Genomic DNA, 26,442 nt, shown 5'->3' on the forward strand with positions numbered 1-26,442 from the left:
TTTCTAAATGTCAATTGTTGTTCATGTGACAAGAAAGACTATGAATTTTGTTTCTGTTTGTACCGAGCTGCATAGGACATTGGTATATCTTGGATAGTGACACAAAAAACGTGTTTAATCCTTTGTAACCAGTCATGACAGTGCACTGTTAATTTAGTAGAAGACCATAAATTACTGGTAATCTGAAGTTGTAATTGATTGTAAGAGCAACAACATCTTAATTATTCCTTTTAGCATTTTATATCTTAGTAGTGTAGTTGATTGCTTGCCAAGTGTTTGATGAAATTGCTTAGCACATATTCAGTATGTTACATTGCATAGTTCAGACTACATGCCAAGTGTTTGACGTAATTGCATAGTTTAGTGTTAGTAGTTTTTAGTGACCTTTGAGTAAGGGTCATTACGACACCTCCCCGCGTTAAGGGGGCAACCCTAGGATAGCCTCGCTGGCGAGGACCCCAAACACGTGGTAGCGACAAATCGCATGGACAGACCTGTGTCACCTTCCATTAGGGGCCCACTCTGGGGACATCACAGCCCACCACACTCCATGGGTCTCGACCTCGAGACCTCTGGCTCTAATACCAAGTTAATAACTGTTGCACCAAAAGCTTGGAATGTTAGTAAACAACACCTCCCCGCGTTAAGGGGGCAACCCCAGGATAGCCTTACTGGTGAGGACCCCGGACACGTGGTAGCAACAAACCGCAATAACAGACCTACGTCACCTTCCGTTAGGGGCCCACTCTGGGGACGTCACATTTGACTAAGAATTTTTAAGGATGAAACAAATAAAGTATGGAATATGACCAAGAAGGAAGGTCCTAAAATCTCAACAACAACAACAAAGTGGGCTGATTTTCCCATCACTAGAGTGATTGGAGTCATTTTAGACCTGATTGCATTCTTGGAGCAATATATTTTCCATCGTCGAGACCATCTGGGAAGCGTATGCTTATGTGTCAAAGGGAGTAGCTAGAGGATCTTCTTTATTTTACATATGAGGATCTTGGTTGTATTAGTTTAGAGGGAGTGGAGCATGTCAATATGTTTACTCCAATGATCAGTTATACTTCCATTTGGACAACAATTCTCTAGCTCTACCATGAGATGAATGTTGCATCAATGAGATATGATATTTTATTTCTTCTTTGGGAAATTGTAGTAGTTAGAGGATTATGATTCATGGGCTGGAGCCCCATGTATGCAGGTTGGAAGATCTTTATGTTGACACCAAGGTCATGATATTTTTGGATATATGGATAATTGGTGAGCTCAAGATCCACCAAGAGTGATGCAAACCCCAACCTTGTATTTCATGATAGGTCAAAGCATGTAGAGATCAAATATAACTATACATTGCAAAGGAATGCTATTTAGTTGAGGTACATTAGCACTGACTAGATAGCCAATATTCTCATCATTTCCCTTGCCGGAGTAAAGTTAATGAATTTTAAGACATGCTTGGAATTGTGGAGAGTGAAGTCCTTTCTAAGAGAGAGTCTCAACATCAATGACGCACTATAATCATTCTTCTATGTGAGAGATAAGTTTGAGGTTCAATCCCTTGTTAATGCATTATTCTTTGTGAGAGAGAAGTTCGAGGTGCAAGCCCTTGTCAATGCATTCTTCTTCATGAGAGAGAAGTTTGAGGTGCAAGCCCTTGTTAATGCAAAATTCTCTATTAGAGAGAGGCTTCAGGTGAAATCCCTTGCTCTACCCACTGAGAGTACCCATAGTGGCTGTCATGTGAGAGACTCCATGACTTAAGACTTGTGTTTATTGAGGCATTTTTTCCTCAAACAATATAATTTTCTCAATAGCCTACCATTTGAACTCATTCATTACACAAATGTATGCAAAAATACTCTCTCTCTCTGTGTCAAACACAAACAGACACACATAGACACACACAGACACAGACAAAGACACAGACACAGACACAGACACACATCTTTCTCATTTTCCCTACCCCCTCTCTATTTCTCTTACACACTCCTTAACTCTCCTCCCTTACTTCTATCCTTATTTCTATCTCTTCGTCTATTTGCCCCTCTCTCTTTTCCCTTCTATACCTCTATTACTTCTTATTCTCACCCCTTTCACTCTCTCTCTCTCTCTCTCACACACACACACACATGCGTGCGTGCAATATACCTATATTTCTTTATCTCTCAATCTCTTTCCCTATCATTTTCCCTATCCTTCGTTATCTCTCTATATCATCTTCTATCTACATCTACCCCTCCCTCTTTATCTCTCCCCCTCTCTCTCCCTCTAGCCCTCACCTCTCTCACATTCTCTTTTTCCCTCTCGATAACTCCCTCTATCAATATCACTTCATCTCTCATTCTTCCTCTATTTTATTTCCTTTTTCAATCCATATCTCTTTGTATCTCTTTTTATAATAGTTGACTTTCATCTATCTATATCTCCTTCCCCATCTCTCCAAGATTCATACTTAATTTGAAACTATTACTTCGTTAAAGACCTTTATTGTATAAACACATGTATCTAAAAAATAGACTAATTCTTTTTTCCTATTTGACCATACAAATCTCTTTGACTTTACCCATTACGTACAAAGGTGCAATATAGGAGTTTATTTCATTGTATGTCAAAACATTTGCAAATTCAGTCGACATCGAACCTTGGGAATTCATGAGTATTTCTCAATTTACATCTATAATATTTCTATATTTCTCCGAACCTGTAGACAAGAACATGCAGAACAATGGATAAAAATGAGAAATTATTCGGGCCATTGAATTCTGTCTTGACGTTTCCATCGTTGCTCAGTCGTCTTCCAACATATTGGATATTTGTAGCTCGACCAAAATTGGCGTTCATGTAATCTTTCTCTGTAAGGGATCTTCCCGTAAGAGATATATATATTGTATTTGCCAGGAATTTGTGAGAAATAAGTTTAACCTGTGCTGGAAATCATGTTGTATAGAGTAAAATTATCCCTGTTATGGTTGACATTCCCATTAGTAAGGCAGACTTTGTATTGTGTATCGGAAACATTTTTTAATGTGCGATGGATACTATAATTTCGACGGGGCAGAAAGTAACAGCACAATTGATTCTTCATTGGTGGCTTTCGTGAGATATTAATATTGGGGATGGGTTTAAATTTGTTCTGTGTGATATGTACTACTATTATCCATTGATGTTTATATTACCCAGTGATTGACTTCATCGAGAAGTCACAAGCTCGGTGTTTATGGCGCTGCCCTTTTCTTCATTCAACTTCACTGCACAATATTCCTTTACGAGAGGAGGGTTTTCCCAACAAGAAAACTGTAAGATAGTCGAAATTTGCTGTCAAAATTTTCATTGCTATCCTATAAAAGAATGTTACAAGCGCACCCGAATGGTTAAAAATGCCGGATTGAATGCGGGTGTGTCGAAATTTATGTTTAAAGATGATGTGGCTGAATTGGCAGAAGGGAATGTGAAAATTGATGGCGGCGCTTTGGATGCTGGAGATTCTGTTGTTAGCAAGAATAGACGGATTACATTGCAAGGATTTGGAGTGAGTCGCCAGGGGATTATCATTTCATCCGGAGAACCTAAACAAACTGACAAGAGCTATGTTTCAGGGACAGGGGACCTATTAGTTTTGGATGGAGATAAAAACCCGCTCGATTGTATTGTTTGTCAAAATGAAAGTGTGATACCGACGGGGAATATGACTGTATCTCATAACAGTTTTGAATCTTCAAAAAAAGCACGCTGTTTAGTGCCCTCGAAACTGAAGGTTTGTGTTAATAATGAGCACGTGGAAGAGAGTCCGGGTTCTTTAGCAAATCAAAAAGAGAAAGCAAGATTGTCAAGAATGATTGTCGTGCATAGTAGATCAAACAAGGTTGCCAGCGCTTTGAAAGTGTATAAGAGAATGGAGGAATCGGGTCTTCATCCAGATTTGCATGCTTATAATTCTCTCATTGCTGCTTTAATGAGAAAGGGCTACCTTGAGATTGCGTTAAGAATTTTTGAGAGCATGAAAAAGGTGGTTAAGCCTTCAGAATGTACATATAGTTTGCTTATGAAAGCAGTCGCAAATTCTAAGAGTTGTGAACATGCTCTTCACTTGTTGCAGGAAATGGAAACTTGGGATGATTTGGCTGCAGATATAATTGTATACAACACACTAATATCGGCCTGCGGTAAAGCACGCAAATGGAATGAAGTTAATCAACTTTGGAGAAAATTGAAGCAAGGAGGTTGTAAAGAAACAATGGTGACCTATCGCCTTCTGGTGAGTACATTTGTACAATGTGACCAGGTAGAACTTGCATTGGAGGCATATCAAGATATGGTTCAGAATGGATGGCAGGCCAATGGTGATATTTTAAAGGGCCTTACATGTGTTTGTGCAAAAGAAGGGAAGTGGGCGTTAGCATTGAACTTTTTCCAGAAAATTGTGGATTCAGGTCTGAAACCAAATTTAGTCACATACAACACACTGATCAATTGTCTTGGGAAGGCAGGAGAGGTGGATCTTGCATTTAAAATTTATGAGCATATGCAAGCTGTAGGTCATAGTGCTGATGTTTATACTGCACAAGCTTTGCTTAATGGCTTGAACAAGACAGGCCAGTTTGCAAGATCTCTAAGTCTTTTTGAGCACATAAAGACATCTGACAAATTTGAAATGGATGCTTTTATTTACAATGTGGCATTGGTGTCTTGCCACCGTCTTGGGCAGTGGGAAAAATCTTTGCAGTATATTTGGGAAATGGAAAAGAGAGGCATCAAACCTGGATCTTCATCATATAATCTTCTTATAGCCACATGTGAGATTGCTGGGCGGCCAAAAGTTGCAGTGCAAGTTTTTGAACACATGCTTTCTGTTGACTGTTCTCCTAATACTTTTACTTACTTGCCATTGATCAGAGCTTGTGGAAATGGAATTCATTTGCATGAATTGGAGCAGGTCCTCAACGTAAGTTTATTTAATTTTTAATATTTAAGTTGGTTATAGATTTCTCATGAAAAGCAAATATACGAATCACACTTATATTGCTTTTGATTGTTCTTGACTGATGGCTTGTACATTTTTGCTTTTGGTTTCCGTCTTTTCCTGATTTGTCTAGATTCAATTCAGATCAAACATTAAAAGAGATGCTAGACATTAACCTCTAATATTAAACAGTGTTTTCCCACCAATCAGGACAAATTTTTGTTCATTTGGATTGATTTTTTCCCCTTTGTTCTTGATAAATCGAGAACCTTACATGTTCTTAATTGCCACATCATCAAGCATAATGGTTGCACTAATTTTTTTTTTGCCAATTCTTTGTTTGCCTTCTTAACATTTGGTCTATAGCTTGAAGTATGCCAATGTTGTTTTAGGGCTATCTTTGGATTATAATGTAATTAATTATCATTACATAGCTTTAATGGCTCATTATCAAAGAATTTTGGTATGCTTGTTGGCAGCAATTTTGCAGATCTTGTTGCTGTTAATGTTAAGATCAATAGGTCTTGTCACAGTAAATTGACAATCTAATTCTTTAATAAATGATAGCTTGTATGTCTGATGATGGTGGTGAAGATGGCAAGTGATACGGATTGCTGCCACTGTATTATACTATCATGGGTTGAGCAAAGTTGTAGACCCTTCTAGAATGATTTCTACTGTGGCAATTGAGAGCAAAGATTGTTGCCGACAAAAGTATGTTATGCCATCGGGATTAGTTAAGGTGTTAGTTATTGCAGAAGTGTGCAAAGAAAAATAGTGGAAAGATTTGTGTACTAAAGGTATCCATCATCAGTTGAGTAAGCAACATTGCCAAGGTGGAAAATAAGTTTTTGTGTGTAGTGGGTTGGTGCTCACAAAGACAACAGTGGAGGTTGGTGCTCACGAAGACAATAGTGGAGGTTGGTGCTTCCAGTAGTTTGGTGTCTGCAAAGTGTGGGATTTGGAGCTTCCAGTGAGTCGGTGCTCACAAACATAGGGGTTGGAGCCTCTAGTAGGTTAGAGCCTACAAAACATTGCAAAAGAACAATTTTATATAAAGAAATTATTTGCCGTGGTTTTCTCCCTCATTGGGTTTCCACATAAAACATTTTCATTGTATTCATGTGCCTAATTATTGATTTCAGCATTTAAAGTTCTTAAGACAATTGTTTGGATAAAAAGTTTTAACTGGCAAAGTTGTTATTATACTGATTCATCCATCCCCCCCCAATAGTGGAGAGATTTGTGTACTAAAGGCATCCATCATCAGTTGAGTAAGCAAAATTGCCACGGTGGAAAATAAGTTTTTGTGTGCAGTGGATTGGTGCTCACGAAGACAGCAGTGGAGGTTGGTGCTTCCAGTAGTTCAGTGCTTGTGAAGTATAGGAGTTGGAGCTTCCAGTGAGTTGATGCTCATAAACATAGTGGTTGGAGCCTCTAGTAGGTTAGAGCCTACAAAACATTGCAAAAGACCAAGTTTATATAAAGAAATTATTTGCCGTGGTTTTCTCCTGCATTGGGTTTCCACATAGAACATTGTATCATTGTATTCATGTGCATAATTATTGATTTCAGCATTTAAACTTATTAAGGCAATTGTTTGGATAAAAAGTTTTAATTGGAAAGGTTGTTATCCATATTAAGTAAAATACAGATCTATTTACTGTAAGTATGGAGGAAACCAAAGGATCGCAACATACCCATGATAAAAGGCCACTCAATTCTGTCATTAGCTTTTTCAGAGTCCAAAAGGACCATTACTGCATTTTGCCCTCTGCTTTAGCCCAATGCATAGCTTCCCAACTAGTAATAAAGTTTTCAAGGATAAACCTCCTCTTAATAAAGCTAGTTTGAGTGGGGGAATTAAAGCTATTCAATAGGTCCACAATTCTCCTAGCCAACACCTTAGCAACAATTTTGTAAAAAGATTTAAAAGGGTGACAGGCCTCCCTTTTTTTTTCACCAAGGTCCTATCCCCACCCTTAGGAAGAAGGTTGATTATACCTCTATTAATATGGTCAAACACATCTTCATAATGAGCCAATAGCTGTGGTCTAATTCAATCCACATTATGTTTATAAAACTCAGCTGGTAGACCATCAAGACCTGGGGATTTATCATCAACAAGAGAAATAATTGCAGCCTCTATTTCTCCTAAAGAAATATTTTTTTCTAGGTTGTACGCCTCACTGTCAAAATTTTTCTTTGGGATGAGCTTTAAGCAATCATTAAGGGCTTCTTGATTTTCTTCACCATGTTCTGAAGCAAATAAATCTGTGTAAAAATTAAAGAATGCCTTCTTAATAGAAGGGGGGTCCCCCATATTGACACCATTAATCTGGATCTCACCTATCAACTCTCTCGTGCTTTGCCTTGATAGTATTGAACAAATATTTAGAACCTTTGTCACCTTCCTTCAGCCAGTTCATTTGACCTTGATATTCTTGAAGTGGTGAAGTTTTTCATATAGCTGGATGCTTCAAAGTGAAATTGGATTTTTGAAGATGATAATTTTTTCTGATCTTCCAAATTGCTCCAATGAGTGAATGTTGATTCAACCTTTCCTCCATATTTACCTTGCAAAAACAAAAGAGAAACTGCATGAGGCTTACAAAATGATAATTATAAACAATATTAAGGAAATCTGAAAGTTTACATGATATGAAATTGCATATAGATTTACTTTGTATCAATGTTCTCTTTTACTAAACCAACTTGATCAAGAATTCACGTCACAATAAGGAGCCAAAATGCACCTTGGCCATGGATTTTCTTTGGTTCAAGACCAGATTTCTCTTCTTTTAGTTCTGATTTTCTGAAAAAATGAGAGAGTTTTGCTCTCTAAACTCACTTAAAATCGTCTCCCCTTGGTTATAAAATTGTTGCCCCTTGATGAGAAGTTGCTGCCTTTTCCTTAATTAAATCACTGCTTGTGGAAAAGATAAATCTGCTCAAGTCTAGGTGGAGAAATGAAGTGCCTTCCATTTTTTATATAGGCAATCTCTCAAAATGAGAGGGCATGTCTCTAATTTGGGCCGACATGTTATATTTAGGCCAATAAAATCATTTTGAATGAATCCGTTATTCTCATTGATGGGGCAACCTGGATCAAGGATGAAATATAAGTTTGTTGGTCCACCAAATCATGAATTATGCAATCTCCTTTATGTTGTTTGGTGTGGAGCTTGATCAGTACCTAAGTGGGAGATTGTTGTTTAGTGTGGAGCTTGATCAGTTCTCTAGTGGGAGATTGTTAGATTGTGGTGACTGATCGGGTAAGTACTCTAGCCTCGCCATGTATCTTTGCTGAGGTTCTAGGCCGGGCTAGGCTCCGAGTAGGGGTTCAGGGCGGCAACACTAGCCCCCAAGATTTTTTTTTACGACTGATATGTTGTAACCGATTCTAGCCCTATTTTTGTAAGTGGCAAAAAGCTTTAATAAAATGGCCTAGGGTTAGGGATTTTATTATAGGTGATGGTGATTTAGTAGCTTCTTGTAGCGGTATTGAGCTGTAAAAGATTGCAGATTGTAATTATGTAATAACCCCTAGCCAGTTATAATTTTAACCTTGTCGGTTATGACCTCAAACGAACATCAATTCTCTTTACTAATCAATAATTTGTCATTTTGTCAAACACTTGGCAGGCTGCACTATTCTCACTGTACAAATGAAATTCTAAAATTAAAGAATGCAATGAAGAGCTTATATTATTCGGAGTTATTTGGTTCTAAGTAATTTGCATAGATGAAAGCGAAATATGGATATACAGTTCTGCCCTATAGACTTTACAAATAGACAACTCTGGAATGAGAAATGATTCACACCAAACCTGTAAGTTTATTCATTAGCAATCAATCCCACTCAATTACAATTTGTCACACTAAAATTCACAATGGCATAATTAAATTGAATGATCTTAAATGGAACTTGGATAGATTGCGATAGCTTCCATATAGATCTGATATGATAAATGTTATGTGAACTGCTTGCCACAATGGAGCCTCCAACATACACAGCAGTCCCAAACAAAAATGCAGGTCTGAAACTTATAATCGCTGTTATCAAACCCTTCCAAATCAGACAGTTACACTTGCATAAACCGGCTCCTCTTGCCAATAATCACAGTTCTGAAAGACAACCAATTCCTCTCAAGAAATCATGCCCAAAAATAAACAATAATAGTGTCCAGATCAGATGTAACCAGTTTTAATTTCTTCAGTCATCAACAAACTTCCCAGTCACAACATGTACGGTAGGAAAGTCCAGGCAGCAGCAAATCCTAAACAACTCCAAACAATCTCAACTACAAAGTTAACTCCCAGCTACAATCAAAACAGTAAGGAGAGACAAACAATTTTCAGAATTAAATCACTATACCTCAGCAGTGATTCAGTCTACCTCTCAGCTTCAAACCCTTCTACCTTAGCAAGGACACAAGAAACAACCTTAGAATACGTCACAAAGACAACAAGCAAATAGACAAATCAATAATTGGATGCCTTTCCCATTGAATGGCCTCATATTTATAATCTCAAAGTGGCACAAGTTTCCCAAATGAACTTCACTTAAGAAGCTTCCCACACACAACATTAAAATATAATAAAGTGCCATTAATATAATTTATTAATTGCTTTTGGCTCCAAAAATGATCTTTTCCACCATAACTTAATTGTTGGTGTAAATAAGTATTTACTATTTACACTTACTTAAGTTTACTTAGATTAATGCATTATTTTATTATTTATTTAGGTGAGACACTTAGGAGTTTGTGTACTTTCATGAGTTGTCATGTTGACAATACAGAAGTACGCAACTCTAATTTAGCACATGGTGTCTACAACACTGGAGTTTGCATCATTCACTGAGTTGTCATGTAGACAACACATTTATTCGCACTCCTAATTAAGCACATGTTGTCTACACCACTGATTTGCGTGATACACCATTGTAGGGTTATCCTCACATCATCGCACTTATTTTCGTCCTTAATGGAGGATAACCCATATCTGGTGGACATGTTCCTGGTTGTATGACTTATCATGATGCTGACTTCTATGCGTTCTAGAAGCTCTCTAGAGGCCTTTATATACAGGCATTCCTAGTGTACTTGCAGATGGCATATTGAATGAATATATCGTCATTTTGATCATATTCGCTCTTTGGTCTACTGTTGTGGTTGTGTTTGAATTCTTTGGTCTTCGGTGAAGTTTGCCCTAAGTCAAATTCTTACATTAATATTATGACACGCAAGGGGATTGTTTTTCCCACGATTTTAAAATTTCCATCCCGGTTCCAATGAGCTGTATGATACTGAGGTGACCAATCAACAACACCAACAAAAATATCAATCTCAACGTATTTGGATGAATAATAATAATAATAATAATAATTCACCTGTCTTACGAAAACAACTGAAGAAGCATCATAATCGAAATCTGATAACACCAAAGTGATCCTAATGATGAAAGACGATGAATGAACCTGACGGGATGACTTACTATAAATAGATGCTCTCTCCAAGATTTTTGGAGCCCAAATTGGAAGCCCAAAAAAAAAACTAAGAGCATCACAGAACTCCTCTAACTCAACTGAGCTCATCGAAACCAACAATTTGACTTATTATAAATAGTAAGTCCCTCAAATGGAGCCAAAACACACCATAGGCTGCTAAAAAGCCTACAACCCCACAACTAAGACCCTCAAATCCCACGGTCAGCTCACGAGGGTCGCGATGGTGAACTGATCAAGCCAACTATAGGAAAATGCTAAAAATGGGAACATTACAAATTACTGGATAATAAGAATATTGGATTTGCTGTTTGGTGGGTGTAGCCTAGGGATTGGGTGAACCGCGTTAAATCTATGTCTTGTGTTCTCTTTTGTGTGCTTTATTCTTTTTTGGTATTGGTAATATTTGCATGTAATTGTTATTTCTGTCTCGTTAAGCCTAACATTGCAAACCTTTCATTGATCGAATTTTGAGCCCCATAATTTTGGGTGGAATTTCCATGAGCCGAGATTGGGAATCTTGACAAGGGGTCAGATTTTGCCCCGTAGTTGAGATTATATTCTTGACCTTTTGGTGAACTCAACTCCCAATTTTGTCGTCAAATGGCCTTTGGCGAAGGCGATACATAATTTCTCCATTCCCGGTTGTCGTTCTTGTCTTATCATGGGTGGAATTTGGGATGATTTTAGGATTAAGAATCCTAACTAGGGGGTGGATTCTGCCTGTTAGTCCGGATAAAGTCATTTCTATTTACTTGAATTAAAATTGCCATTTCATCCTCATCTCATTTTTCCAAACTTCATTCAATGTTTGAATGGCTGAATTTTATTAATTGTAATTTAATTTGCCTGGGAGATATTCGAGGGGCCATTTTATTCTGATTTTTTGATCTTATTTGTATCAAGTTTTAGACTTCATCTTTTTGGCTTTGAGTGATTTGGGGCTTGGATTTGTTAGGAATAAGGTGTCTCAACCTTGTATAATTCCTATTCTTATTATTTGTTTTGTAAAATGTATTTCTTGCAAATAATGTTGATGTGTCGACATCTTGAATTGTGTGTAAGGAGATCATGACTAAAACGGTTATGACGAATTCCTATGACACGTAAGAGCTATGTTAGGAAGATTCAATGACAGGTGAAGACATGTGGCAACTAAGATATTTGAGTACTGTACACTCTACCCCATTAGTGGGGTTTGGGGCATCGCCTCGAAATTTTTTTTGGGGTTCCTATTTTCTCGGAGAATGGTAAAACCCTAATACGGTTTACCTTTTGGGAGTAGCCCTAAAGTGAAGCGCATGTTATAAGCGTTTTTAGGGTTACGAAGAGATGCGATGCAAAAAAAGTGTATTGTTGGTACTGCGAGTAGCTACTGGAGTCTTCTGTTGTTGATGTTGAACTTGCATTGCAAGTGTATTGTAACCTCGTGTTGAAGATAATACATTGTGCATGTTCTGAAGGGGTGAGGTTGTTTTACCGAAAGGTTTTTCCCCACCGGCAAATCCTTGTGTTATGTGTTCCTTTCTCTGTCTATTTTTTGCATGCATGTTTGGCTGCAATATTGTTGTTTACATGATATTGAATCTGTAAGTGTAGAAGATTTTAATAGGATTTACATCATACTTTCTTTATGAGATTAGTGTAGGAAGCTGTTTTCGCACCTGAGTTTCCGTACAAGTGGTATCAGAGCTTGATCAACTTTTGATCCTAGTTGTTGGGTAGAGTTTTTTGAGCTAATCTCAAGTTGAGTGGGAGTCTTGTGCAGAGCATCCTGAATCTTATTTGCAGATTGAAATGGCGAGTTCATCATATGGAAGAATGGAGGTGGAGAAATTTAATGGCACTAATTTCAAGTTGTGGAGACTCAAGATGGAAGACATGTTGAAAGATCGTGACCTATGGGAAGCGACTACAAGCGCTACAAGACCAACAACTATAGCTCAAGCAGATTGGGATATCAAAGACCGTAAAGCTAAGGGTCTCATAAGACTCTGTTTAACCGATGCAGTCCTTCTGAATGTTCTAGATGAGAAAACCGCATATAGTTTGTGGGAGAGACTTGGGGCTGTGTATCAGGCCAAATCTTTGGTGAACAAGTTGTTCTTGAGGAAGAAGTTGTATTCTCTGCGAATGGAGGAAGGTGGATCCTTAACAGATCATTTAAATGCATTTAATTTGCTGGCTGCACAGTTGACATCAGCTGGTGTCAAGTTAGAGGAGGAGGATCGTTGCTACATACTTTTGTGTTCTTTACCGGATTCATGGGACCATCTTGTGATGGCTCTCGGAAGCACATTAGTCACCTTCAAAATGGATGATGTGGTGTCTTCGCTGCTATCAGAGGAGATGCAGAGAAAAGCTTCTGTTTCAGAAAAAGAAGCCCTTGCTGTTTGTGGGAGATCCATGGAAAGAGGGAAGAAAGATGACAATAAGTCTGATAATAAGGGTAGATCCAAATCCCGTGGGAAGTCAAAGACTTCAAATAAGTCCAAGGCAAAATGTTGGAACTGTGATAAGACTGGGCACTTCCGTAAAGACTATAAAGAGCCTAAGAAGAAGAAGAAAGCCTCAGATTCTGGTTCTGAAAAATCTCAAGAAGATGGCGATGCATTCATCGTAGCTTTGGCAGCCCATGCATCTGATGATGTGTGGTTGGTTGACTCGGGTGCATCTTTTCACATGACCTCTCATCGAAACTGGTTCTCAAGATATGAAGAGTTCGATGGTGGAAAGGTGTACTTGGGTGATGATTCTCACCTAAAGATAGTTGGACGCGGAAGGGTCACTATCAAATTTCCTGATGGACGAGTAAAGGGAATCAATGGAGTTATGCACATTCCAGGTTTGGCACGAAACCTATTATCTGTAAGTATGCTGAATGATGTAGGTGTGCAAGTTGTTTTTTCTAAAGATGGATGTAAGATGATGAGAGGAGCTATGGTGCTTGCTAAGGGTACTAGGAGAGGTACTTTGTTTCAACTTGATGCACACATTTCTCAGTGTAATAGTTCTTTTGTTTCAAAGAAGAGAGCAGCTATCACTTCATCCCCACCATCTGAACAAGCAGTAAAGAAGACTGTGGTTATTGGTTCTGATGGCAATGCAAACACTTTGGAAGGTAAGCTTCCTGCAAAAAAGACAATGTTGTGGCATATGAGATTTGGCCACATTGGTGAGAAGGGTCTTAGAACCCTGAAAAATAAAAATCTCATTGAGGGGTTAAATGATTGCAATCTCGAGTTCGACTTCTGTGAACACTGTGTATATGGTAAACAAAATCGTGTTTAGTTTTACTCTAGTTCTCACAAATCTTCTGATGTTTTGGATCTTATTCATTCTGATGTATTTGGTCCTGTAAAAGTTCCTTCAATCTCCAAGTCTGTATTTTTTGTATCTTTCATAGATGATTACAGTAGAAGGACATGGATTTATTTCCTTAAAAGTAAGACACAAGTCTTTAGTCGATTCAAGGAATTTAAAGCCCTTGTAGAGAATCAGACTAGTAAGAAGATTAAGTGTGTGAGAACTGACAATGGTGGTGAGTTTTGCTCAGCAGAGTTTGAACAGTTATGTAAAGAACAAGGTATCGAGAGGCACAAGACAACTCCTTATACCCCGGAGCAAAATGGAGTTGCAGAGAGAATGAACAGGACACTGATGGAGAAGGCTAGGAGTATGCTTAGTGGAGCTGGTTTAGAACAAAGGTTTTGGGCCGAAGCTGTGGCCACTGCTTGTTATCTGGTTAACAGATTTCCTACATCAACTCTTGTTGGTAAGACACCCATGGAGGTGTGGTCTGGTAAGAAGCCTTCAGTTAGACATCTTCGTGTTTTTGGTTGTGAAGCTTATGCACATGTTCCAATGGAGAAAAGATCTAAGTTGGAAAACAAAGCTGTTAAATGTATTTTCATCGGGTACAGTGCTGGTGTGAAAGGATACAAGCTTTGGGATCCTGTGACTAGTAAGGTGTTGTATAGTAGAAATGTTATTTTTAGAGAGCTAACATCTTCTCCTATTGTGCTACAACCAGATGAAAAAGAAAAGGAAAATAGAGAGACCATGCTGGGTCTAATGATGAGGAGAGCTCTTGTAGCTCTGATAGTTTAGAAGAAGAGGAAGAACAACCTCAACCTCAGCCCTTGAGGAGATCCACGAGAGAAAGAAAGCAACTAGAAAGGTTTGGTTATTCTATGTTAGATTCCAGTTGTGCTTTTGCTTTGATTACTAACACTGATGAGCCTAGATCTGTGAAAGAGGCTTTGGGCATGCAAGATGCAGGTTCCTGGATTGAGGCTATGGATGATGAGATGGCTTCATTAGAGAAAAACAAAACATGGGACCTTGTACCTTTGCCTAAAGGGAGAAAATCTGTTGGTTGTAAATGGGTGTTCAAGAAGAAATTCCGTGCAGATGGTAGTGTTGAAAGGTACAAAGCTAGATTGGTTGCAAAGGGGTATTCACAGGTAGAGGGAATAGATTATGGTGAAATATTCTCTCCTGTTGCAAAGTTGACATCCATTAGATTTCTGTTATCTCTTGCTGCATCATATGATTTAGAGATAGAACAGATGGATGTGAAGACAGCTTTCCTTCATGGTGATTTGGAGGAAGAGATTTATATGTCACAGCCTGAGCACTGCATTGTTAAAGGTAAAGAATCCTTAGTCTGCAGATTAAAGAAATCTCTATATGGTTTGAAGCAATCTCCTAGGATGTGCTACCTTAAGTTTGATGCCTTTGTGTTGTCAATTGGATTTGTAAGATCGAAATCAAATCATTGTGTTTATTTCAGAATTGAAAATGATCGCCTTCTTATTGTTGCATTATATGTTGATGATATGTTGCTGTTTGGGAAGGGTAAGGGTATGATTTCTGATTTTAAATCTCAGTTGTCAGCACAGTTTGAGATGAAAGATCTTGGGGCAGCTAGGTACATCTTGGGTATGGAAATCAGTAGAGACAGGTCTAACAGAAAACTTTGGTTGAGTCAGAGTAAGTATGTGAAGTCTGTGTTGGACAGGTTCAGCATGGCAGATTGTAGACCACTATGTGTTCCTATTCCTATGGGAACAAAGTTATCTGTAGATGATTGTCCAAAATCTCCTAGTGAGGTGGGGGACATGAGTAGAGTACCTTATGCTAGTGCAGTTGGCAGTCTTATGTATGCTATGGTCTGTACTAGACCAGACATTGCCCAAGCAGTGGGAGTCCTGAGTCGATTTATGGCTAATCCTGGACGGATACATTGGGATGCAGTTAAGCGAGTATTCAGATATTTGAGGGGTACATCAGATTACTCCATATGTTATCATGGTAACTCTTCTGGATCTCAGCATTCAGTTTGTATTCATGGGTTTGTGGATTCAGATTGGGTAGGTGATATTGACCGCAGGAGATCCACCAGTGCTTATGTGTTCACTATGTTTGGTGGTGCCATCAGTTGGATGAGCAAGCGACAACCTGTGGTTGCTTTGTCCACTACAGAAGCTGAGTACATGGCTGCTACTCATGCTTGTAAGGAAGCCATTTGGCTTAAGAGATTGTGTTTTGATGTTGGTGTTGATGCAGAACAGATTACTATTTGGTGTGAGAGTCAGAGTGCTATTTGCCTTGCAAAGAATCCAACTTTCCATGCCAGAACGAAGCACATTGATGTGCAGTATCACTTTGTGAGAGATATGGTGGAAGATGGAAAGGTAAATTTGGAAAAGGTAGATACTGTGAAGAATGTTGCAGATGCATTAACGAAACCAGTGGGCACTTAGAAGTTCAGATGGTGTTCGGAGTCTATGGGCCTTTCGGCCTATAGCGGTTAGTTCCTGTTATGTTCCTGTTGCTCTTACAAGGTGTTCGACAAGTGGGAGAATGTTAGGAATAAGGTGTCTCAACCTTGTATAATTCCTATTCTTATTATTTGTTTTGTAAAATGTATTTCTTGCAAATAATGTTGATGTGTCGACATCTTGTATTGTGTGTAAGGAGATCATGACTAAAACGGTTACGAAGAGATGCGATGCAAAAAAGGTGTATTGTTGGTACTGCGAGTAGCTACTGGAGTCTTCTGTTGTTGATGTTGAACTTGCATTGCAAGTGTATTGTAACCTTGTGTTGAAGATAATACATTGTGCAGGTTCTGAAGGGGTGGGGTTGTTTTACCGAAAGGTTTTTCCCCACCGGAAAATCCTTGTGTTATGTGTTCCTTTCTCTGTCTATTTTTTGCATGCATGTTTGGCTGCAATATTGTTGTTTACATGATATTGAATCTGTAAGTGTAGAAGATTTTAATAGGATTTGCATCATACTTTCCTTATGAGATTAGTGTAGGAAGCTGTTTCCGCACCTGAGTTTCCTTATAGGATTCACTTCAAAATCATGTACTTTAGTGGGCGAAAATCTGTCACGTGTTAGGATTTTTACCAAGTGTTGGGGTGAAATTTTGATATGTCTTGAGATTAAGAATCTCCCTTGGGATTGTCCTTTTACTCTTTTAGATTCACAATTTTATTGGGCTCAATTTAGATTTCAATCTCCACCACTTTACTTGGTCTTGGTCTGATTTTATGGACTTGAAGTTTGTAGAGCTCATTGTTGTGGCCTTAGACTCATCCTCAACTCCAACATTTCACCTTCTAGGCGATGGATTCAATTTTCACCTTTTATCTTTCAAGTTTGATCTTCCCATATCAATTAGGGTTGAAGCCATGCCTTGAGCTGCCCCCATACTTGGACAAAAATCTTGGGGTTCTTAAGATTTTGTCTCATGAAGAGGTGAAATTTCAATGGGAGTCAGGATTTTGTCGAAGAGAGTGGAAATCTAACACCTCTTGGGATTGAGAATCCTAAGAGAAGGTTAGATTCAAACCTCCTTTTGAGATTACATATGCAAGTTGAGCTCCCAAGAACATCATTTCTTTGCTTTTCACTTGTTCTCCTTAGTTTTTTTCATCATTTTAAGACTTGGGCAGAATTTCGGGGTTGTCGAGATTGTCAATCCTAAGACATCGTTGGATTCCGACCTACTCCCAGGATTCTTTATTTTGCAAGTTAACTCCTATTCTTTAAGTCAAGGGCAAAATGATTTATATAAAACATAACATTTAAGTATATATTTTATATAAACACTATTAGGATGTTTGAGATAGGTTTTAGGTTCATAGGAGTTATAATAAAGATTCCAGATTTTAGGGGTTTCAAAAAAATTCTAGACTTAACCAAATTTAAGGATTCACCACACATCTAATAATGTTGCCTCCCACAGCCTTTCTTGACTTTCTAAGATGAAATTGGTATTGAAACAAGTATTTTCAAAAACTTCTAACTTATTTCATCACAAATCCCTTGGTTTCAACTCCTTATCCTTGATTAGCTTAGCCCAACTCTTGCTCACACCCTTCACAACTTGACTTCCCAACAAGCCAAAATTCCTTATACTCATCTCTTTGACTAGTAGGCTTGAAAATTGCCACCACCTAAGACCCCCTAAGGCAACTACTACTATTACCAAAGGAAAAAGAGGGGGTCCCCATTTTCAATGGGCGGATGATGTGAAAACCTCACAACAGTCACCACAAAGCATTCCCATAGTGTCAAGGAGTGAAATATGGACCACACATAAACTCCTCATCAAAATAACACACTACCATTGAGCTAAAGAATATAGTTTACACATTACAATGCATACTATGTTGTCGAAGCATGTTAACCAATTTCCTGATTGGTCCGGGCCCAAAAGAGTGTATCTCATATGTTACAGTTTGAATGGGACTAGGATAAACACGACCAAAGATAGATTGTTACAACACAACATTTGGAGCAAGCCAATTCGGATCACCAAAGCATCAAAACAGAGCCTCGTCCCATCAGCCAAGGTATGTTGACATCAATGACAACCATTAATGACATCAACTGTCAACATCACATTCACAACAACAAGTACATGCAACCCATGAAATTTGCAGTCTTTTGCTCAAACTAGAACCTTCGACTAGGCTTGCAAATTTCAGCAAGAAATCTTTGAATCCGCCAATGAATTTGCGAAGTTGTTTCTCATTAAAAAACAATTATAAAATTTCTGGAATAAATTCTAGGACAAAAAGGGGTATGAATTTTTTACCAAATCTTAAAGAAACTCATTGACCCGCTTTGATACCATGTTACAATATTTCATTATTCATAAAATGAGTAATTGCAAATGTAGACATAGTCTCCTTATATAGAGAATAACTGAGAACAAAATAGAAACTTTTTAAAAAGCTAACAAGAAAGTTTTTGTGTTATCTAAAAACTAAATACTAACTAGATGACCATTAAAAAAACATTACAATATTTTGTACAATGCACATGAACTGTTCTTGCATTAAAGTAGGGCGCACCTCCTAGATCCTTGCAACCATCTTGACCAAGAGTAGGAAAAGTTTCCTTCTGCATCATGGAGTGCAAAATGCATCTTAAAGTCTCCTTTATGAGCTTAAAATAGCCTTATCACACTCTCCTTATGTGGCTTAACTTTTTTCAAGTTATGCTTGTCTACTGTTGTCTTTGAGTTAATGATTACCCCTTCAATGTTGCAGGCTAATTGAGACAACTCTTGATAGACCTATCATTGACCTTTTCAATCGTCTACCACCTCTGCTGGGCTTTAGCCTTTTGCATGCTTGACAATGGTTCCTTAGTGATGACCTCATATCCATGCCACTGTTCCAGATGTTCCTGTCAAAATCCTTGGCATTGTCACGGATGGCTAATGGGGCAGTCTCTCATTCAGGATCCTTGTCAAACTTCATAAGGTGGACAAACCCCAGTGTTCTCATAAGATTCATGAGTAATTCCTCTGAACTTCTTCAAAACTTCACAGCACTCTCCATGACTGAAACTGTTGCTTACATAGTGTTTTTATGATTTCACTGTTTGGACAATTACTTACTGTCAGTCTTTTGTATCCCTGTAGAACCCAACCTCGACAGCGATATCTTGCTCCAAGGGAGGTTTTACAGACAGCACTATCCTTTTACATTGATCCTTGGAGATGTCACCATCTATGCTTTATGTGATGCTACCAAATAGTGCTCTTTACCTTACATGCTTATTATTCTTCTTCCATCACAGTCCATGCTTCTTGATTGCCCTTGTAATGACTGACTGTCCTATTCTTCTCATGATGGTGACAGTCCTTCTATAGGCTATGTTGAATTTGAACTTTGAACAGTCCTCTTCATAAATACTTTAAATCCTTAAACTATTAGGCAGTCCATCAGATCTCTGTATAGGTTGGATTTTATGATTTGATTGTACCAATATACAGTCATTTTGATGACTTTCTCTTATGTACCCTGTGGCATAATGTTATTGCCTTCATTTAGAGTTTGAAGGGTTTTTTAGTGCTCACAGACCTTTATAAAGCCTCATTCCTCTTTTCATCTTCCATGAAAGCTCCTAATACTGTTTAGAGTCTAGATGTTCCCCCATGAATACACAGATTCTTAGGGTTAAAGACTGTATATAATTTGAAAGAACTCTTTTGAATCTTTTATGACAGGCACAGCAATGCTTGGCAGACCTTAATCCCACAACATCATGAGACAAGGACCAGCTGAAGGAAGTTTAGCATCCGTTGCACATGGCACACAGCCTACAAATGGCATTGCCATCTCTCACTAGTCCAAATCATACTTGTCACTGTTTGATCCTGCAACAATTCACTTCTATAAGCTTGATGGTCCTTGACCTTCTTTTTATATTATTCACTTGCAGATCTGACTATCATTTACACATCAGGAACTCTCAACTTTACATAGGCCTTTAGCAGACTCAGGTGGTTCTGTTATTATACACAAGGTCAGATGGAACATCTTGTAGAGGTTTCATGGGCCTCTGACAGGTGACTACAACTTAGTACATCTGTGTTCAAAATGGAATCGAAGGGCTTGTGGGTCTAATAAAGAAACCAAACAAGGATGGAGTGGACAAACCTTTTATAATATACAGAACTTCGTAAACCCAACAGTGCTTTGACAGCCCTTACAATCTAGAGTCTAGATCATCTATAGATATCTTCTTCTATGGAATTGACAGGTGTTATGATTACGTTGTTAACCATTTGGAAGGACCCTTTAACCATTGATGTGGCATTAAGGTATCTCTAAGGCTCATTTATGTGTTTTAATAGTCAAGTGTACAAGCCTGTTAAGATTTTTGACAAACACTAAAGCTTTTAATGAATCTTCTACCTTTTGTAGACCTCATCATCATACCTTTATCCTCTCATTATAAAGCTCTAGCTATGCAGTAATCTGATTCTGTGTACAAGAAAATGTGATCGAGATTGGGTGGGCAAACTACAACTCAAATTCATGAGATGCTACTCTAAGAACAATGATTCCATTAAGCAATCCCTGGGTCTGTCAGAGGGCAAGATCCTGCATGTCCATATCATTGTTAAAATGAACAGTGTTGCAAACAATGGAATAATTTCTCATTTCCTTCGTGTCATTCACCATGTAAATACCCCTATTTTATGTTGTCGTGACAAAGGATTTTAACATGCACTCCTCAGGTCATCTTAGGAGAAAATGCCTGCAATTATACAAGTTGTCTAACCTGCTCTTCATGTTATTCTTTTCATTTTTTTGCCCTTAGGCAACATTGTTTATATCTGAACATGAAGACTACAAATTCTTCCAATCAGTTCTTCACAGAACAAATGAAACTCTTTAGTCATTTACATAGTCCATCAATTTCTAATAAATTCTTACAGATCCTAAGAGTTCCTTTGAGTGTATGTAATGATCTGCAAGGTTCATAGCCTTAGAAAAATTATGCAGATTCCACAGGCTCTTGAAACACTACATAAACCTTATTGCATGACTGTGTAAGCACCATGATGGTACATAAACCATGAAAGTGATGCAAAGTTATTGGTAACACTTGTAAAGGGATATTTCATGTTTGTACATTGATCCATTGGGTACATAAGGTTTTGTAAAGGCATTAAAAGCCTGAGAGATATCCATATGATATTACATGCCCAACTTTGCGTGATTTTGATCATTTGCATAGATTTGTAGACATCTCTTGGGTGCTCTGAAAACTTGACAGATTTTGACAAACACTTGAGGTGTTTGAAATGCACCCATAAGATTCTAGTTGCTGCTATTTTTGATCCCTAAGTCATGTTGTCTATTAGTTTCAAACACTTAGTCATATATTTGGCAGAGTTGGTCGGTCATCATTGCGACTGAGCCATCCTATATAGGCCGAGCATTGTAACTAGACTTGTATTTATTTCATGTATGAACCGTGTAGTAGTGATTGCCGAGAAAGTCTATGGTGGCCGGGTACTCTAATACATGCCGAGTCATCTAGAAGATAGTTCATACCGAGCGCATAGATGCCGTGTCACATAGTATAAGCCGAGCAAGTAAATGCTGAGTGACAACATGCAGAATAGTTATGACCGAGTGTTAGAATGTTCAAGTGCCAAGTAAACCAATTTTGACATAATTGTTTGGAATGGCACAAACACCAAGGTAAACTGTTTTTACTGATCTGGAGGTGTATGTTTTTGTTCAAGGAGTCAATTATAGAGGTGATCACACGTTTTGTTATGAATCATTAATCCCTATGCAAGGTGATCAGCCAATCAGAAAAAAATGGAAGGACTAAGTGGCAAAAGTGAAGGATCTGGATCGTTGATTTTGATTTGGAAACTTCTACAAATGGTTGTAAGAAGAGGATCCAAACTCTAATTTATAATGCGTGTGAGAGAAGTTGCAAGTTTGGATGTTAGAGGCAACGTGTGAAGGAAAACCAGACAGAGCAACCAAACAGAGTAGTGAGGGGCAAAATACAGATATATCAGATTGGAGATCAGATCAAAGATTGTAAAGAGAAGATCCGTAATCAGCATTTGAAGTGCAAACCGAAGGATCAGGTATTGATACATTCTAGCAAGTGTTTCAGGGTAAATCTCTCAACAGAGTAGTCCTAATAGACCTTTGTAAATCTCTTAACAGAGTGTTTACTTAGTTGTAAGTTTTAAATCCTTTAATCAAGGTAGACTGTATAAGTCTTCTAAGGTCTTAATAGGGTAGAACCCTCACACGGTAGATCATCAAAAGTGATCAAAATTGTAGCCCTAATAGGCGAACTTCATTTGCTGCAGTAGTGAAGATTTGTGGGTGTCATCCCCACCCCAGTTTTACCTTCACCTTGGAGGGTTTCTGGGTAACCAAAATCTTTGTGTTATGTGTTGATCATTTGCTTACATGTTTCATGGATGTGATTAGTTGTTAGATCCAATACATCATTGCAATAAATGCTTATGTGATTTATGATATTGTTGAGATAAGGGTTCAAGGTGAAAGATATCAGATTGAATAATTGTTTGAAAGGGTAAAAGTTTAAAGATCCCGATTCACCCTTTCCCTCTCATTATCTTTTTTTCCCATTAGACTTCCAACAACTATACCACTGCGGGGTGCAAACCACACAGAACTTGTGTTTTTGAGGATATTTTAACATGTGGGAACAATTTGTACAAGCTCAAAAGTCTCTCCTTCTCTCTTCAATGTGCCATGCAACCTTGCTTCACTCAATATTCCATGAACACAGACAGGGAAACTGTCTCATGCTTTAAGCATTCAACCTGTTCACAAGACCAAAGACATAACTCAAGGCTCTAGATCTAAATCCCCAACTCAACACAAACCAACAACTGGACTCTTTCAAAATGAGGGTTCCCTCTCTTTTATGTGTGTGATCTGTTGGATACTTTACTATGAGGGGTTAAAATTAAAAGTGACATAACAGTTGACACTTTTTAAAAACACTCTTATTATAATATTTAAGTCCAAAAGACCAAATAAGTTGACAATATGCACTTGTGGTTGTATATGTTACAATATCTCATTGTTCATAAACAGGTAACTACAAATGGAGATGTAGTCTCTTTATATAGAGAATAACTTAGAATGGAATATAACTTTTTTAAAAAATTAACAGGAAAGTTTCTATGTTATCTAAAGACTAAAAGCTAACTAAGATGACCATTAAAGAAACATTACAATATTCTAATACCCTCCCTCCTGTAATCGTCATCATCTAACTACCCTACAAAAGACTATACAAGTCTTGTGGTCATAAATTCTTCTGAACATTCTGCTGCTGCTGAGAGTGTACATTGGATGTGCTTAATGAATTTGCCTCTAGTGTCAATTTTCTTTTAAACTGAAGGAGTTAAAGGTGGTGGCATGGGATAAGTTATATAAATGGGTCATGCTGCATGGAAACCCAAACCCACCCCAAAAGTGTTATCTTCTGTAGGCTTGTAAAGTGCTTTATTGCAGCTATGTTGAACGATATCTGTATTCTCATCCCAGGCACTACGCCTCTTGGAGTTGTACATTCTAAGAAGATACATGATTGTGTTGCACCAATTACTTTAAATCCATCAGAATGAGGATGGAATGCAATGCTTTCCATAATTTTCACAAGCTGAAAGATCAAGTGACTTGGACTCATTGTTTCTTTTTCTTTTTGTTCATTGAGATCCTTACATTTGGTCTCAATCACCATGGCTCCAAGAAATATGGCCGCAATTAACTTTTTTGATGTTTTAACTTAGTCAATAACCAATGTTTTTTATTGATCTTGAGGTATGCTTTAGTTAATGTTGTTTTAGGTCATTTTCAATGATCTTAACCTTTTAATAAAAATGTGATTGATTAACTGTCATTACATAGGTTTGTTAGAGCTTTAATGGATGATGGTCAAAGAATGATAGTATGCTTTATGGAAACTGTTCTGCATATTTTGTAATTCTAGATTAATATATAAAGAAACCCCAGCCATCAACTAAACACAATCCCTGCATAAACAACCCTTTCCAAGGCATATCAGAGATATATATACTGAAGAAAATAATAACAGAAGATATAAGCATGAACATACTACCACAGCCTATAAGCTTACTCTAAACAAGCACAGATATAAGAGCAAAAAATTCCACTAAGAAAACCACCACTGGCCACCTAATGAAGTTATGACAACCACCAATGGACCTTACTAGTCCGAGGCAGAGCAATTAACCAAAGACCAGCACCAGTTGAGCCATTTCCACATCTGGGCCCTATTTTGATTCCAATTTGATGCCTTTAATAAGCTCCACACACTTGATCACCTGAACTAACTTGTCATTCTCAAGCAATAGAATTTTTTTATGTAAGTGTTTTATAACCAGCACATATCCTTGCAAAGTTTAAGGCTCTGCATGCCATTCATCATTGCCTGAACCCACTCAAACATCACTATTATACCTACACTAGAGCCTCCCTCCATTGTCTTGCTAAGAACATGCACGTAAGGAAGATCCTCTTCCTTCTTTACTAATGACATGTCTTCCAATAATTCCTTCCCCTCTTGACATGGACTGACAAGTAGCTTTGACAGGTATCCTCTCACCCTTGCTGATAGTATTTCCACCAATTTAGCTCTAATATTTTCTAAAGTTGAGGTGCAGTTTGCAAATCCCCTTTATCTTCTATGCCCTCTGATGGAACTCTAATTTTTAGAGTCTTCATTTAAGAAGTAATGATGGAGAAAATTATTTATTGATTATGATATATACATTTCGAGAATATACAAAACTGAAGATATCTATATCATAGTATGCGATGCTATCATAGTATGCGATGCTATCATGGTGAACACATGAGGACTGCAATCAAAAGATGTTATTAATAAAGCTTTACAAAAATCTACAACAAACAAATATAACAGGGTATACCCTATATATTTAAAGGGCAATACAAGTAACTTGTCACACTTATTCAGATTAAGAGTGTGCGAAGTGTTCAAGCTTACCCAGGCTGGAAGGCATCATCATTTAGGAGATTTACAATGAAACACATGTCAGCAAGTAACAAGAATCTAAGCCAGCGTATCAAACATAAAAGTTCCAAAAATAGAGGTCAGGAATATGCATGACGTGGTGCCAAAGAAAAGGCAAGGAGGTATGCATACACTGTCCGCAGTGAGTTCATTATATTGAGCAAAGACAAATACATATGCCGTCAGATGTGTTTGCTGTAGGAAGTAAAAAGCTTATTATTTTCTATGAACAGTTTTTGAGAAAAGGTTGCCATCTGAAAGCCTTCAGAAGAATCTATGCATATGAAGGCCATTGCTGTCTAACACACATCATCATTGAGTCTCCTCAGGAACCATCATGCAAACACGACTTAGCAACCATGTATAAAAGCACACGTCAGCGGTAATAGGAATCAAATTCAATGGCTGTTCCATATGACATGAGGCTTTGCTCCAAGTGTGACTATTCAATACCCCAAAATTGTGTAGAGCAAAGCTCAGTGCATACATTGAGTAAAGAAATATTGATGATGTTGAAATCCAAAGCACTGGTCAAGGATAGAAGATTTACGGCAATATGAATGAAGACATTCACACAAGATCGATCTAATGGAGCCGCAAATCTAAAAAAATGAAATACAATTATATTCTCTGCTCCTTCAAATCATTGCACTTTCACGGGCATTGGAATTTGATCTCCAGAAAACAAGCCACTGGAATCCGTATCACATAGTATGAACTAGCGTTACTTAGAAGATTAATTAACGACAAGGACTGGTGTTCGAGTGGCGAACATGAATTTATGTCTATATGATTATATAAGGAACCGGATGACTTAGGGAGACCTTTGCAGATAATTTTTTTTATAAGTGATGACCACGATAGTTTCTTTAGAAGATGCTCGACACCTCACTTATGGTCATGTTCGAATGCGACAACTATTGAATAGAAAAAAGAATATTTGATTGCCGGTTGTGTTCCTATTAATACTTGTTTGGAGATCATTAATATACAAATGATATCCAATGAATATTATCGCTAAGGATAAGGAAATAAAGGCTCGATAATATTAGAAATTAATTCAAATTGTTTTACG

General features: G+C 37.8%; 1 protein-coding gene across 4 annotated transcripts in view; it reads left to right on the top strand.

The window, feature by feature from the left end:
• The first annotated feature begins 2,617 nt into the window (after positions 1 to 2,617).
• The window catches only part of EMB2076 (Pentatricopeptide repeat (PPR) superfamily protein), a 46,038-nt gene continuing 22,213 nt past the window's right edge, over positions 2,618 to 26,442 (top strand). For 2 of the 4 annotated variants that reach the window (XR_016362961.1, XM_089823160.1), the window contains exon 1: positions 2,618 to 4,951. Coding sequence is in view for 1 of the 4 variants with exons in the window: in XM_089823160.1 (XP_089679286.1) it covers positions 3,227 to 4,951 (1,725 nt within the window). In the remaining 3 variants the exon portion in view is untranslated. The remainder of the gene's footprint in view (positions 4,952 to 26,442) is intronic. The other 2 variants (XR_016362962.1, XR_016362963.1) reach the window with 1 other exon arrangement.

This window comes from Cupressus sempervirens, chromosome 3, assembly GCF_028749045.1.
Source record: "Cupressus sempervirens isolate cs-2001-9-10 chromosome 3, ASM2874904v1, whole genome shotgun sequence".
Classification (NCBI taxonomy): Eukaryota; Viridiplantae; Streptophyta; class Pinopsida; order Cupressales; family Cupressaceae; genus Cupressus; species Cupressus sempervirens.